General features: G+C 39.7%; 1 protein-coding gene across 3 annotated transcripts in view; it reads left to right on the forward strand.

Moving 5' to 3' along the window:
* The window catches only part of ythdc2 (YTH domain containing 2), a 52,030-nt gene that overhangs the window by 17,343 nt on the left and 21,247 nt on the right, over positions 1-13,440 (forward strand). For 2 of the 3 annotated variants that reach the window (XR_012406614.1, XM_021476371.3), the window contains exons 8-16: positions 300-456; positions 2,358-2,465; positions 3,489-3,628; positions 6,854-6,989; positions 7,350-7,476; positions 9,772-9,837; positions 10,439-10,617; positions 11,203-11,299; positions 12,679-12,766. Coding sequence is in view for 2 of the 3 variants with exons in the window: in XM_021476371.3 (XP_021332046.1) it covers positions 300-456; positions 2,358-2,465; positions 3,489-3,628; positions 6,854-6,989; positions 7,350-7,476; positions 9,772-9,837; positions 10,439-10,617; positions 11,203-11,299; positions 12,679-12,766 (1,098 nt within the window). In the remaining variant the exon portion in view is untranslated. Of the gene's footprint in view, positions 1-299; positions 457-2,357; positions 2,466-3,089; positions 3,153-3,488; positions 3,629-6,853; positions 6,990-7,349; positions 7,477-9,771; positions 9,838-10,438; positions 10,618-11,202; positions 11,300-12,678; positions 12,767-13,440 lie in introns of those variants that run through there. The other variant, XM_073951773.1, reaches the window with a different exon arrangement.

The following is a 13,440-nucleotide window of genomic DNA, read 5'->3' on the forward strand; positions in this document are numbered from 1 at the left end:
ACTTTGAACTGCAGCAGATTGTCTTGACCACGTTTACATGCCTAAATGCAGTGAGCTGCTGCCATGTGATTGGCTGATTAGACATTTGCGTTAACAAGCAGTTGGACAGGTGTACCTAATAAAGTGACCTTAAATAAGGGTTAGCACAAAAGTAATCCAAATGTAATCCAAAAGTAGTCAGATTACTTTAAATAGATATTGGATTACAGTTGATATTTAATCAAGGCTGCTGTGTTTTTGGTGTGTGTGTGTGTGTGTGTGTGTGTGTGTGTGTGTGTGTGTGTGTGTTTGCACTGCAGGATGAGGTGCACGAACGTGACGGACTGACGGATTTCCTGCTCACCAAGATGAAGGAAGTCCTGCAGAAGATGCCCAATCTCCGACTGGTGCTGTCCAGCGCTGCGCTCGACGTCAGTCTGTTCATGCGCTACTTCGGCTCGTGTCCTGTTATTCACAGTCAGTACAGCAGAGAAACACTCAAGCACATGTTCAGCATAGGAGAGAAGTGTTCGTAACACGCATGACACTCTATTAACAGTATTATTTGTTTGTTCGGCTATATAAAAGCTCATTTAGAGAGCGTCTCAGCGCAATGGTACATCAGTTATAAAACGGCAGAACAGTCTGTAAAGCACTGAGAGAAAAAGTGTGTGTGTGTGTGTGTGTGTGTGTGTGTGTGTATGTAATGATGTGTTTGTGTCTGCACGTGTGTAATGACTTGTGTGTCTGTCTATGTGTGTGTGCAATAATGTGTCTATGTCAGTAATTGTGTGTGTGTGTTTGTGTGTGTGTGTGTGTAATGATATGTGTTTTGTCTGCACATGTGTAATGACGTGTGTGTCTGTCTATGTGTGTGTGCAATGATGTGTCTATGTCAGTAATTGTGTGTGTGTGTTTGTGTGTGTGTGTAATGATATGTGTTTGTGTCTGCACGTGTGTAATGACGTGTGTGTCTGTCTATGTGTGTGTGCAATGATGTGTCTATGTCAGTAATTGTGTGTGTGTGTTTGTGTGTGTGTGTGTAATGATATGTGTTTGTGTCTGCACGTGTGTAATGACGTGTGTGTCTGTCTATGTGTGTGTGCAATGATGTGTCTATGTCAGTAATTGTGTGTGTGTGTGTGTGTGTAATGATATGTGTTTTGTCTGCACATGTGTAATGACGTGTGTGTCTGTCTATGTGTGTGTGCAATGATGTGTCTATGTCAGTAATTGTGTGTCTGTGTGTGTCTGTGTGTGTGTGTGTGTGTGTGTGTGTGTCATAATATGTGTCTATATATAATGATACGTATATGTCTGTCTGTGTATGTGTGTAATAATGTGTGTGTCTTTGTGTCATGACACATATATGCGTGTAAGGATGTGTGCATGTATGTGTTGTAATGGTGTGTGTGTGTGTGTGTCTGTTATTATGTCTGTGTGTGTCTGTACTGATGTGTTTCTGTGTCATAATGTGTGTCTGTATGTTTAATGATGCGTATATGTGTGTAATTGTGTGTGTGTGTGTGTGCAATGATGTGTGTATGTTTGTGTGTCTGTCTATGTCTAATGTGTGTGTTTGTGTATTAATGATGTGTGTCAGTGTAATGGTAAGTATCAGGAATGAATGTTTGGGGTGTGTTGTTCAGATCTGACAGTTAATAATGAGTTATACAGTACATGTTCATTAAAGAGCCCCTGTTATGCATAATACAGGTCATATTGTGGTTTTGGGGGTCTCCAGCCGCAGGCTGATCTGCATCAGGTCAAAAGCACTTTCATTGTCTTATAATCTGCATTTATTTTTACCTGATTATCCCAGCGACTCCCATATTATTCCTTTAGCAATTCATTTCTTACCAAACCCCCTCCTCAACGCAAAGCTAATCTGCACTGATTGGTCTGATGACCCAGTCTGTTTCGATTGGTAGTCTGTGTTCAGCGTGAGATGGAGAGAAACGCCAGCTGAGTAGCACACAGAGAGTATGTGAGAGCCCAATGTAGGAATGCATTAAAGCAGTGCAGTTAAACAGCAGCATGTACTCTACTCTTAACCCTAACCTCAAGTAATAACAGCGTCAAACAGTCAGTGTTAATCCACACAGCGGCAAAAGCTGAACTGTTCTGAAATTTAAACACGGCACGCGTGAGGAACAGCTGATGGGCTGAACAGCTGCGGGATTTGAACTCGGGACGTCCTGAAGTGCGTCTGCACCATTTATCAGTGCATTAACCACTAGGCTGTTGCACCGACGCACTTTCAGATTTAACCCTCAGCTGTATGATTTCATTCACTCAGAGCTGTGCTGCACACTGCATGATGAACATTCTCAGACACCCACAATAGGGGCTCTTTAATAATGAGTTTTGTTTGTCAGTCAAAGGCTGCCCGTATGAGGTGAAGCAGCTGTTCCTGGAGGACATCCTGAGGAGCACCGCTTACACAAACAAAGACATGATCAAGTACAAGAAGGAGGCGCAGAAAGGTGATCATTACACACACACACACACACACACACATTCTGAGGAGCACCACATACACAAACAAAGACATGATCAAATAGAAGTACACACACACACACACACACACACACACACAAATGCATGATCAAATACAAGTACACACACACACACACATTCTGAGGAGCACCCCATACACAAACAAAGACATGGTCAAATACAAGTACCCACACACACACACACACAAAGACATGGTCAAATACAAGTACACACACACACACACACACACACACAAAGACATGATCAAATACAAGTACACACACACACACAAAGACATGATCAAATACAAGTACACACACACACACACACAAAGACATGATCAAATACAAGTACACACACACACACACACACACACACACACACACACAAAGACATGACCAAATACAAGTACACACACACACAAATACATGATCAAATACAAGTACACACACACACACACACACACAAAGACATGATCAAATACAAGAAGGAGGCGCAGAAAGGTGATCATCACACACACATACACACACATTCTGAGGAGCATCGCATACACAAACAAAGACCTGATCAAATACAAGAAGGAGGCGCAGAAAGTTTATCATTACACACACACACACATTCTGAGGAGCACCACATACACATAGACATGATTAAATACAAGGAGGCGCAGAAAGGTGATCATTAAAGACCCAAATTAGTTGATCAGTTCCCCTGTACTGCACAATGTGTTTGGACTGTGGGGAAAATTGGAGCACCTGGAGGAAACCCACGCCAACGCCGGGAGAACATGCAAACTCCACACAGAAACACCAACTGACCCAGCCGGGACTCGAACCAGTGACCTTCTTGCTGTAAGGCCACAGTGCTGTCCACTGAGCCACTCTAGTCTTCACGATCTCTGAGAAATCTGTATAATTTGATCAAGAGTGTGTGTGTATATAATGATATATATATATATATATATATATATATATATGTGTGTGTGTGTGTGTGGATGTGTGTGTGTTTAGAGGAGAGTCAGCAGTGTTCTCTCAGTGAGTGGTGTGAGCGTGACGTCCCGCAGGCGGATCCTCCAGAGCGTCCGACGGTGTGTGTGCTGCAGGACAACCAGCTGCTGGACGACGGAGGAGACAGTGTGTTCAGTCAGATGGTACAGACGCACACACACACATGCACACCCTAAAACAGATACATCTCTCACAGACACATACACAAACTTACTCATTTACTCATATACACACACACTCCCTCTCACACACAACAACACTCATACACTCATAAATGTAAAGAAAGAAAAAGGCAAAGGAAAATATTCATATAATAGGGATGCATTAACATTACCAAAACCAAAACTGAAAATTCTGGATGCAGATCTGCAGAAAAATCCATTTTTCAATGGCTGAAACTTCAGTCACACTTTATTTTGATGGTCCATGTGTGGAACTTTAGTTACTTTGCATCTACATGCCAACTAATACTCATTAGATTATAAGTAGACTGTTAGGTTAAGGTTGGGGTTAGTGTACGTTGACATGTACTTGTTTCTTATAGTCAGTTAAATGTCTGTTGAAGGAGCAGATATTAAGCAGACATTCTACTAATACTCAAATGGACCATCAAAATAAAGTGTTAACTTCTGTGCGTCCTCAGTTTTTAAAGGAACACTCCACATGTTCGGCTCATTGTACAGCTCCTCATGGGTTTTACCATTTTTGAGTCTGATAAGACGATCTTCAAGTTGGCTAGCACTTTTAGCTTAGCTTAGCATAAGTCATTGAATGGGATTAGACCGTTAGCAAACCAAAATCTCAAAAAGTATTTCAATGAATTTTCTATTTGACTCTTCAGCAGTTACTGCAGTATACTGAGACTGATGAAAAAAGACAACTTGCTATTTTATAGTTGCTACAGAAGTAAACTCTGTTGTAATAATCAAGAAACTTTACTTTAAAGGGCCATGAAACCCCCTCGTTTCAGCAGGGTGTTTTCACACTTCTACTTTGGAAAAAGTCAGAAAAGTGGTCGTGTCCAGCTCTGTTTAGGGAGGAGTGTCGGAGGAACTAAAGAGGGATGGTGTGGGAGTGTCTATTTGGGCACGTGCTGGGTTTCAGAGTCAAAACACACACACACACACACACACACACACACACATACGGGAGAATGTGACGGTGTTTACATGGACATCTGTAGTCGAATTATTTGCCAAATGATTAAATGTTGGACTTTAACTGCAGTTTGGCTCTTTCATTCAGGGAATTCATTCATGCCCCTCGCGACAAACGAGATATTTGATTCGAGGAACTGCTCTAAGCGTGTATTTTTCATGCAATGTTTGATACCGCACGGCGAATGAGAGAAAAAAAACCTCAGCATTTCCCAGAAACTTAGATGCACACGGCAGGTAGCGTCAGAAAGCCGCATGTGTTATTCCGGTCACTAAATGCGGTGAAAATCCTACACAAGGTTAAAGTTTGGTTGTGGTGCTAACATGTTTACACTCTGTGCAATAGTTAACTTAGTTCGATACGAACAAACTGAATAAACAAAGAGCACTGGTCGCTCACTTACCAAATCTGTAGAGACAGAACAATCACCAGCAACTAGAGCCACGTCTTAATTAAGAGAAGACTACAAGCGAATCCGGATCTCAGCGTTTGCAGATGAGAACAGCTCTCAGGTAAACAATAATCCTCCTTAGACACGTAAGTTATTGTTGTCGAGCGTCGCGTACACTGTTAATCCACACGTGACTCCAGCTGAGCTCTCACAGAGAGAAAATGAAAACAAAACTTCACTGCAGCAAACTATAAAAGCAACACTTCACGCTTGTTTTGCCAACACAACGTGGCGTCTCTGTCGTCTAAACACTGTGACAGTAATGAATATTAATGAAGTTGCACAATAGAGCGCGCTGATTGGTTTGAACCAAGCTTTACTCATGCATTAATGCAGCACACTGTAAGACGTAATAAGACACACTCTGGCACAGACGTCCAGTCTGCACGCTGGAATACACGCTATTATCTCATGACCGTGACGCAGCTTCAAAAATTCGTTTCAAACCGGAAGTACGAATTTGCTTGAAATAACGCAAAAACAACCAATTTACACTTTTTAGTGAAATATAGGTGTCCTAATAGTGTTTTTAGCAGTGTGGGACACATATACCACTGTCAACAGCTCAACACATGTGTTCTGGTGTTTCGTGACCCTTTAAGGGTGCAGTATGTAAGTTTGACACCCAGTGGTTGAACCATGCATTGCATTCCTGGATCAAAGTGCAAGTGCAGGTTGCCAGATTAAAGACCAACAGCAGTGTGTGTCTCACTATCGAGCCTGAAGGTTGATGCAAAGCAGATTTAAGTCGTGTTGTAAATAAAAGCAACAGCACGCAATAGAAGGAATGTTCTCAGAATTAAAAGAGGTGTTTGTTTTAACCAACGCCTGCAAATTCCACTCTGAAATCGGCAGATCTGAGTAGCCACTCTGAAATCTCTGGGGTGCTGAAGCATAACTGGCTAAACTGGCATTAAATCCCCATAACAAAGACAGCCGTTCTGGCATGTAACGCACATATTCACAGTAGAATATCTGACTTCAGCATTGTTTCCCAGATTGACAAGAATGCTTACTGAGCATGTTTCTGAATGTCTGCAAACATATGATGGTGTTTTTAGGCTTTACAAGAGTCAGAAACGTACATACAGCACCTTTAATTTACCATGTGTAATGCAGCAGAATTATATTACACAGCGCCTGGAGATAGTTCTGAATCATTTCTTACTCATGGTTGCAACAGTTTCGATACACAGTTAAAGTCAACATTATTCGCTCTCTTGTGATTTATTTATTATTTCTTCTACTTCAAATATTTCCCAGATGATGTTGAACAGATTCAGGAAATGTTCACAGTGTTTCCTCTAATGTTTGTTCTTCTGGAGAAAGTCTTACTTGTTTTATTTGGGCTAGAATGAAAGCAGTTTTTAATTGTTTTAAAGCCATTTTAAGGTCAATATTATTAGCACCCTCAGCAATATTAGTGTTGGATTGTCTCCAGAACAAACCACTGTTATACAATGACTTGCCTAATTACCCTAACTTCACCCTAATTACCCTAGTGAAGCCTTTACATGTCACTTTAAGCTGTATAGAAGTGTCTTGAAGAATATCTAGTCTAATATTATTTACTGTCATCATGGCAAAGAGAAAATAAATCAGTTATTAGAGATGAGTTATTAAACTATTATGATTAGAAATGTGTTTAAGAAATCTGCTCTCTAATTACCAGAAATTGGAGGAAAAATATACAGGAGGGCTAATAATTCTGACTTTATTTGTATATATATATATATATATTTTTTTTCCTGCTGTTCAGAGTGAGAAGGACGTGTCGTCGCTGGAGCCGTGGCTGCTCAGAGAAATGGACTCCTGCATCTCCAGTATCTTCCTGAATCAGGACGCAGACGCTTTCACACAGCTCTTCAACCTTATCCTGAACGAGAACATCAGCGGTACTGTGTGTGTGTGTGTGTGTGAGTGAATGAGTGAGTGCATGCGTGTGTGTCTGCGTATGTGTGTGTGTGTTTTTGCTTATTTATGTGCTTTAGTACAGAAATGTGTATAAAGACATGACTTGTATGTTATGTGGTTTATGAGGACATGTCTTGTGTGCTCACAAAGTAAAACTGTTTGTCCTAATCATATCTTATGGAGTTTTTTGACGTTCACATTTTTGTCCACAGGTTTGTGGTTGGGGTTTGGGGTAGAGCCATAACATAAGCGCTTTATACTGCATGAGATACATTACGCCTGTGGGGAGTCCTCATAAGCCACAAAAAAACAACCTGTGTGTGTGTTTTTGTGCGTTTCAGTGGACTACAGACACAGTGAGACCAGCGCGACTGCACTGATGGTGTCTGCAGGACGGGGATTCGTCAGCCACACTGAGCAGCTGCTGAACATGGGAGCAAACATCAACATCAAAGCCTCCAACGGCTGGTCAGCACACACATACACACATCGATATACACACACACACATTATTACACACACTTACATACACTGTATAATAAGGCACATCACCATTTAAAAGAAGTCAGATGTTAATGTGACTAAACTGATAGCAGAATAATGAGAGAGATATTGTTTATAAACTGTTATAACTCTTCTTGAAAGTCAAGTTTACACACAATAGGATTATTCTGCCTCTGGAAAAGCTCAGGGACTCATGTACGAAGACTTGCGTGGAAATCATACTAAAACATTGCGTACGCACAAAGCTGTAAGTGTGCGTACGCAGAAAAAAATTCAGATGTATGAAACACTGCGTACGCCGAATCCCACGCATATTCTTTTGTACATCTGAATGAACGTGAAACTGAGCATAACATGCACGAGCACAAAACCCCTCCCTGCCTCCTCCCCCGTATGAATATGCTAATGACTCTACTTTGGAGAAACCCAACGAAAAAGCAACGGCAAAAGCAGGCAAAAATAGAAACTTTGAACAGAATGTGAATTGGAGGTGCTCCTTTCGGAGGTAGACCAGAGAAAAGCGGTGTTATTTGCAAGTTTGTTCTCCGGAATTAACAACAAAAGAAAAAAATAGAGTGGGAGAGTTTAGCTGATGCGGTTAACACAGTTGGGTCTGAACATCGCACTGAGTGTATTATAAAAGAAATGTTGTGATTCATAGGTGTAAACTGTTGCAGTAAACTTAACAGTCTCAGTGGCGCGCATGTAAGATGCATGTCTACATGTTTTGACACGTTCGAGCATGAACTTGGTTCGAATCCAGCGTCTGATGAACTCTTTCTTTTTTTTCCCCGCTGCATATCAGATTTTGCCCACTATTTATCACGAGAAAGACAAGTAGGAATCATTAATAAGTCTGTGCATCATATTTTATTTGCACATTTATTGAATGGAAATGTTTCTGTGCGAACGCCTGCCAGAAAGCTGCCGTGAAGCTGCGCACATTCCCACGTTCAGTTCATTGTTAGTAAATCCAAACGTGAGCGATTCTGAGCGTGAAACCTGGCGTACGCAAAGTTTTTGTGCGTACGCAGCATTGATACATGAGGCCCCAGATGATGATGTCAGGGTTTTGGAAGTTTCTGATTGGCTAATTGACAACATTTGAGTTAATGTAGGGCACAACTGTAGAATAGTATTGAAGGAAAAGCTCAAACACACTGCTTCCTTGTGTGACAACATGAGAAAATCAACAAGCCAGAATCAACAACAAAGCCAGATTACCATTAGCTGAATGACACTGGGGAAAAGACTGATGTGTGGAGACATGTGCTGTGCTCTGATGGAGCTAAGATTGAACTGTTTGGCCATCATGAGCAGTGTTACATCTGGAGGACAAAGGGGAAAGCGCACAAGCCTAGAACATCATCCCAACTGTGCAGTATGGGGGCGGCAGCATCATGTTGTGGGGCTGTTCTGCTGCAGGAGGGACTGGTCCACTTCACAGCATTGATGGCATCATGAAGAAAGAACATTATGGAGAAATACTGAAGCAACATCTCAACACATCAGCCAGGACAATAAAACTTGGCCACAAATGGGTCTCCTAAACAGACCATGACCCTAAGCATACTGCCAAATGAGTTCACATGTGCTTTAAGGGCAGCAGAGTGATTGTTTTGGAGCGGCCATCACAAAGCCCTGATCTCAATCCTATAGAGAATGTGTGGGCAGAGTTGAAAAAGCTTGAGCGAGCAAGACAGCCTACAAATCTGCCTCAGTTACACCAATTCTGTCAGGAGGAATGAGCCAAAACTCCTGCAAACTATTGTGAGAAGCTTGTGGAAGGAGACCCAAAACATCTGACCAAAGTTATACAGATTAACAGCAAAGCCAAAACATACCAAGGAAATGTGTGTACACTATTGACTGTCTAGAAATTAATAAAAAACTCTCTCAAAAGAAATTTCTCTCATTATTCTGGTATTTAGCATATGTAAATCATTCTGGTAATCCTAACAGACCTGAAATAGTAAACGTTTAGTATGATTTACCATCAGACACAAAAAAAAATGATTATGTTCCTGTTTAGAGTGTATGTACACTTCTGCTTTCAACTGTAAATGCATAATTTTACACACACAGAGATATACACACATACACGCATACATATACACACTAATATATATACACAGTGATACACTTGAACATCATTACACAAATACAAACGTACATATATACACTCACAGGCCACTTTATTAGGTACACCTTTCTAGGACCGGGTTGGACCCCCTTTTGCCTTTTGTGTGTGTGTTTCAGGACTGCTCTCGACTGGGCAAAACACTTCAAGCAGACGGAGGCGGTGGATTTGCTGGAGTCTCACATGTAAGCGTGTGTGTGCGTGTGTGTGTGTGTGTGTGTGTGTGTGTGTGTGTGTGTGTAAATGGCTTTGTATGTACAGTTGAAGTTAGAATTATCAGCCCCCCTGAATTATTAGCCCCCCTGTTAACTAGGCAGGTTAGGGTAATTAGGCAAGTTATTGTATAATGATGGTTTGTTCTGTAGACTATCGAAACACATATATCGCTTAAAGGGGCTTATGATATTGACCTTGAAATGGTGTATAAACAATTGAAAACTGCTTTTATTCTAGCCGAAATAAAACAAATAAGACTTTCTCCAGAAGAACAAATATTATCAGACACACTGTGAACATTTCCTCAATCTGTTCAACATCATTTGGGAAATATTTGAAGAAGAAGAAAAAAAAATTAAAGGGGGGCGAATAATTCTAAGCTCAACTGTTTATATATATATGTCTGTGTTTGTAGTTGTGTCTGTGTCTAGAATATGTTTGTATGTGGTTGTGGATTCAGTGGTTGTGGATTCAGTGTGTGTGTGTGTGTGTGTGTGTGTGTGTGTGTGTGTGTGTGTGTTCATATGTGTGTCCGCATGTGTTTGTGTGTAATCATGGGTGTGTGTGCAGCTGGTGTGCTGAAGCGTCTCCGCAGGATGAGGCGTCTCTGCTGCAGAACTCCTCCTGTGAGCTGAGCTGTGAGGATCAGGAGCTGCTGAAGGCCTATCACCACAGCTTTGATGACGAGAAGGTGGACCTGCAGCTCATCCTGCACCTGCTCCACAGCATCTGCCAGAGCTCTGACCAGGGTGAACACACACACACACACACATACACACACAAACACAAACACATTATTCAGTATTTTATGGGTTTAATGGAAATGTCTAAGATAAAATGTCAATAAAACAATGTATTAATGATTTCAGTAAAAAATATTATTGCTTATAAAATAAAATATCTAGATTTTTTTTAAATAAATATTTTTATAATAAATACAATGGATTTTTTTTTAATTAAAAAATTATTAATTTTTTTTTTATAAATTCAAACTAAATAAAATTCAAGTGCAGGTGGTATGTATACATACAAGATTATTTTATTTGTATAATGCATATGTGATTTATTTTATTAAATATTATTTTCTATTATATATATATATATATATATATATATATATATATATATATATATATATATATATATATATATATATATATTGCTTTTTTATTTATTGATTTAATAGGCATGTGTTTGATGCGCTTATATGTCAGTAAAATAATATTAGATTTTTTTCTAATAACTTTGCTCTCAGATATCAAAACATTATTTGTAATTGATCAAATTGTGCACATAACGCTCATATTAATCCTGTTATTTGTTGACATGATTAGGTGCGGTGTTGATTTTTTTGCCCGGCTACGATGAGATTGTTTCTCTGAGAGATCAAATCCTTTTTGATGATAAAAGATTTACAGAGCATCAGCAAAGGTGAGAAAATGTGAAAAAGGCATTATGATTAAATAATAATCTTTATTAAAATACTTTATAGTCATCTAACAAGCCTAATAAGATGCACAAAAATGCTTACTTTTTAATTTATGACGGATCATTGACACTGAAGACTGGAGTAAAGGTAATAAACATTCAGCCAATTTTCTCAGGAATTATTCATTCATTTTCCTTCGGCTTAGTCCCATTATTCATCAGGGGTCGCCACAGTGGAATGAACCACCAACTATTCCAGCATATGTTTTAGGCAGTGGATGCTCTTCCTGCCGCAAACCAGTTCTGGGAAACACTCATTCATCATGGTCAATTCAGTTCATCAGTTCCCCTATAGCGCATGTGTTTGGACTGTGGGGGAAACCTATGGAGACAATCTAGGGCCATATGTACTTGCAAAATAAAAGAAAGATTTGCAAACAAAAAATAAAGTATTGAGCAAAAATAAATAAACACAATTCTCCAAAATAATCACACAGCAAAAATGTATTTTTGAGAAATAAAAATGAAATCTGCAAAGAAAAAAAGAACAGCACATGATCAATGCTCATCTTGATTTGCTTTTTAGTCAATCGTGAGTTTGTGATGCTGTTTTCTCTTTGCACTTCATGTTTCTGCGCATTTTGCTTTGTGGCCCTGATTTGACAAGGGGTGGAGTCAAGGTTCCCTTAACTCCACCCTCTTGTCAAACCAGGGCCACAAAGTGACTCCACCCCCTTCTCAAACCAGAGCCACAAAGTTAAACGCAGGGAAACGTGAAGTGCAAAGAGAAAACAGCATCGCAAACTTGTGATAAAATATAAATGCAAATATTTTAGATTATTTTCACACTGCTTGATTTTATTGGCAGTTCTTTTTTGTTTGCAAAGTTTATTCTTTTTTCTCAAAACTTAATTTTCCCTTTTGCACTTCTTTATTTTTGTTTGTAAATTGTATTTTATATTTCTCAAAAATAAATTTTTGCTTTGCAATAAAAAAAGTTTTTAATTATTATTATTATTTTTTTTAGATTTGCATTTATTTTTTGTTTATTTTTTTCTCAATACTTAATTTTTTGTTTGCAAATCTTTCATTAATTTTGCAAGTATATATGGCCCTCGATTGACTCCATAGAAACCGGTGCACACGGAGGAAACCCACGGGGAGAACATGCAAACTCCACACAGAAACGCCAACTGACCCAGCCGGGACTCAATACGGCGACCTTCGTGCTGTGAGGCAACAGTGCTAACCACTGAGCCACCCATTACAGAAATGAAAAAAGCATATTACAATAAGAAACTGCTATTTAAATTTAACATATTTAAAAACATATGGTTTGATTAAATAAAACATGTCTGATAAAGCTGTTTGTCTGTTTCCAGGTTTCAGGTGTTCGTTCTTCACTCCAGCATGCAGACCTCAGACCAGAAGAAGGTCTTGAAGAGCACTCCTAAAGGCGTCCGCAAAATAGTACATATCTCCTTCTCACATTTATCCAGGCATTTATTATCATCGACTAGTCAATAGTTTCTCACTAAAACAAGCAAAATAATCTGGTTTTTATTTTGAAAAGCTAAAAAATATTGTCATTTTATAATCTGCCAATGAGGGAATCAAAATAAACTAAGCTCAACACGAAAACACGATTATTCCACTTCCCCCATTGGCAGATTATTCAGCTTGTTTTAACGAAAAACTGGCTTCATTTTGACTTGTTATTTCTGAAAGCAAGACTATATTTTCTGCTTGTCTAGAAAATGCTTTTTGATTTAAGAGTTTGTTGATATTTGGACTAGAAAGCGGACAAACATTTAGAGTAAGTACATTTGTTGCAGTGTTTTAGACATCGAAAGGCAGGAAACTTGAGGATATTTGTTTTGTCCAAGTCATGGAATATCCGGGCATTTTATTTTAGTTTGTCATTTTAGCCACAGCCGTATCACCCTGCAGCCCAAGAGCGGTCCCTTACTGAAGCTAAGCAGGGCTGAGGCTGGTCAGTAGCTGGATGGGGGACCACATGGGAACACTAGGCTGCTGTTGGCAGTGGTGTTAGTGAGGCCAGCAGGGGGCGCTCAACCTGTGGTCTGTGTGAGTTCTAATGCTCCAGTATAGTGAAGGGGATGCTATACTGTCAGTGAGCGCCG

Source organism: Danio rerio, chromosome 5, assembly GCF_049306965.1.
Source record: "Danio rerio strain Tuebingen ecotype United States chromosome 5, GRCz12tu, whole genome shotgun sequence".
Classification (NCBI taxonomy): domain Eukaryota; kingdom Metazoa; phylum Chordata; class Actinopteri; order Cypriniformes; family Danionidae; genus Danio; species Danio rerio.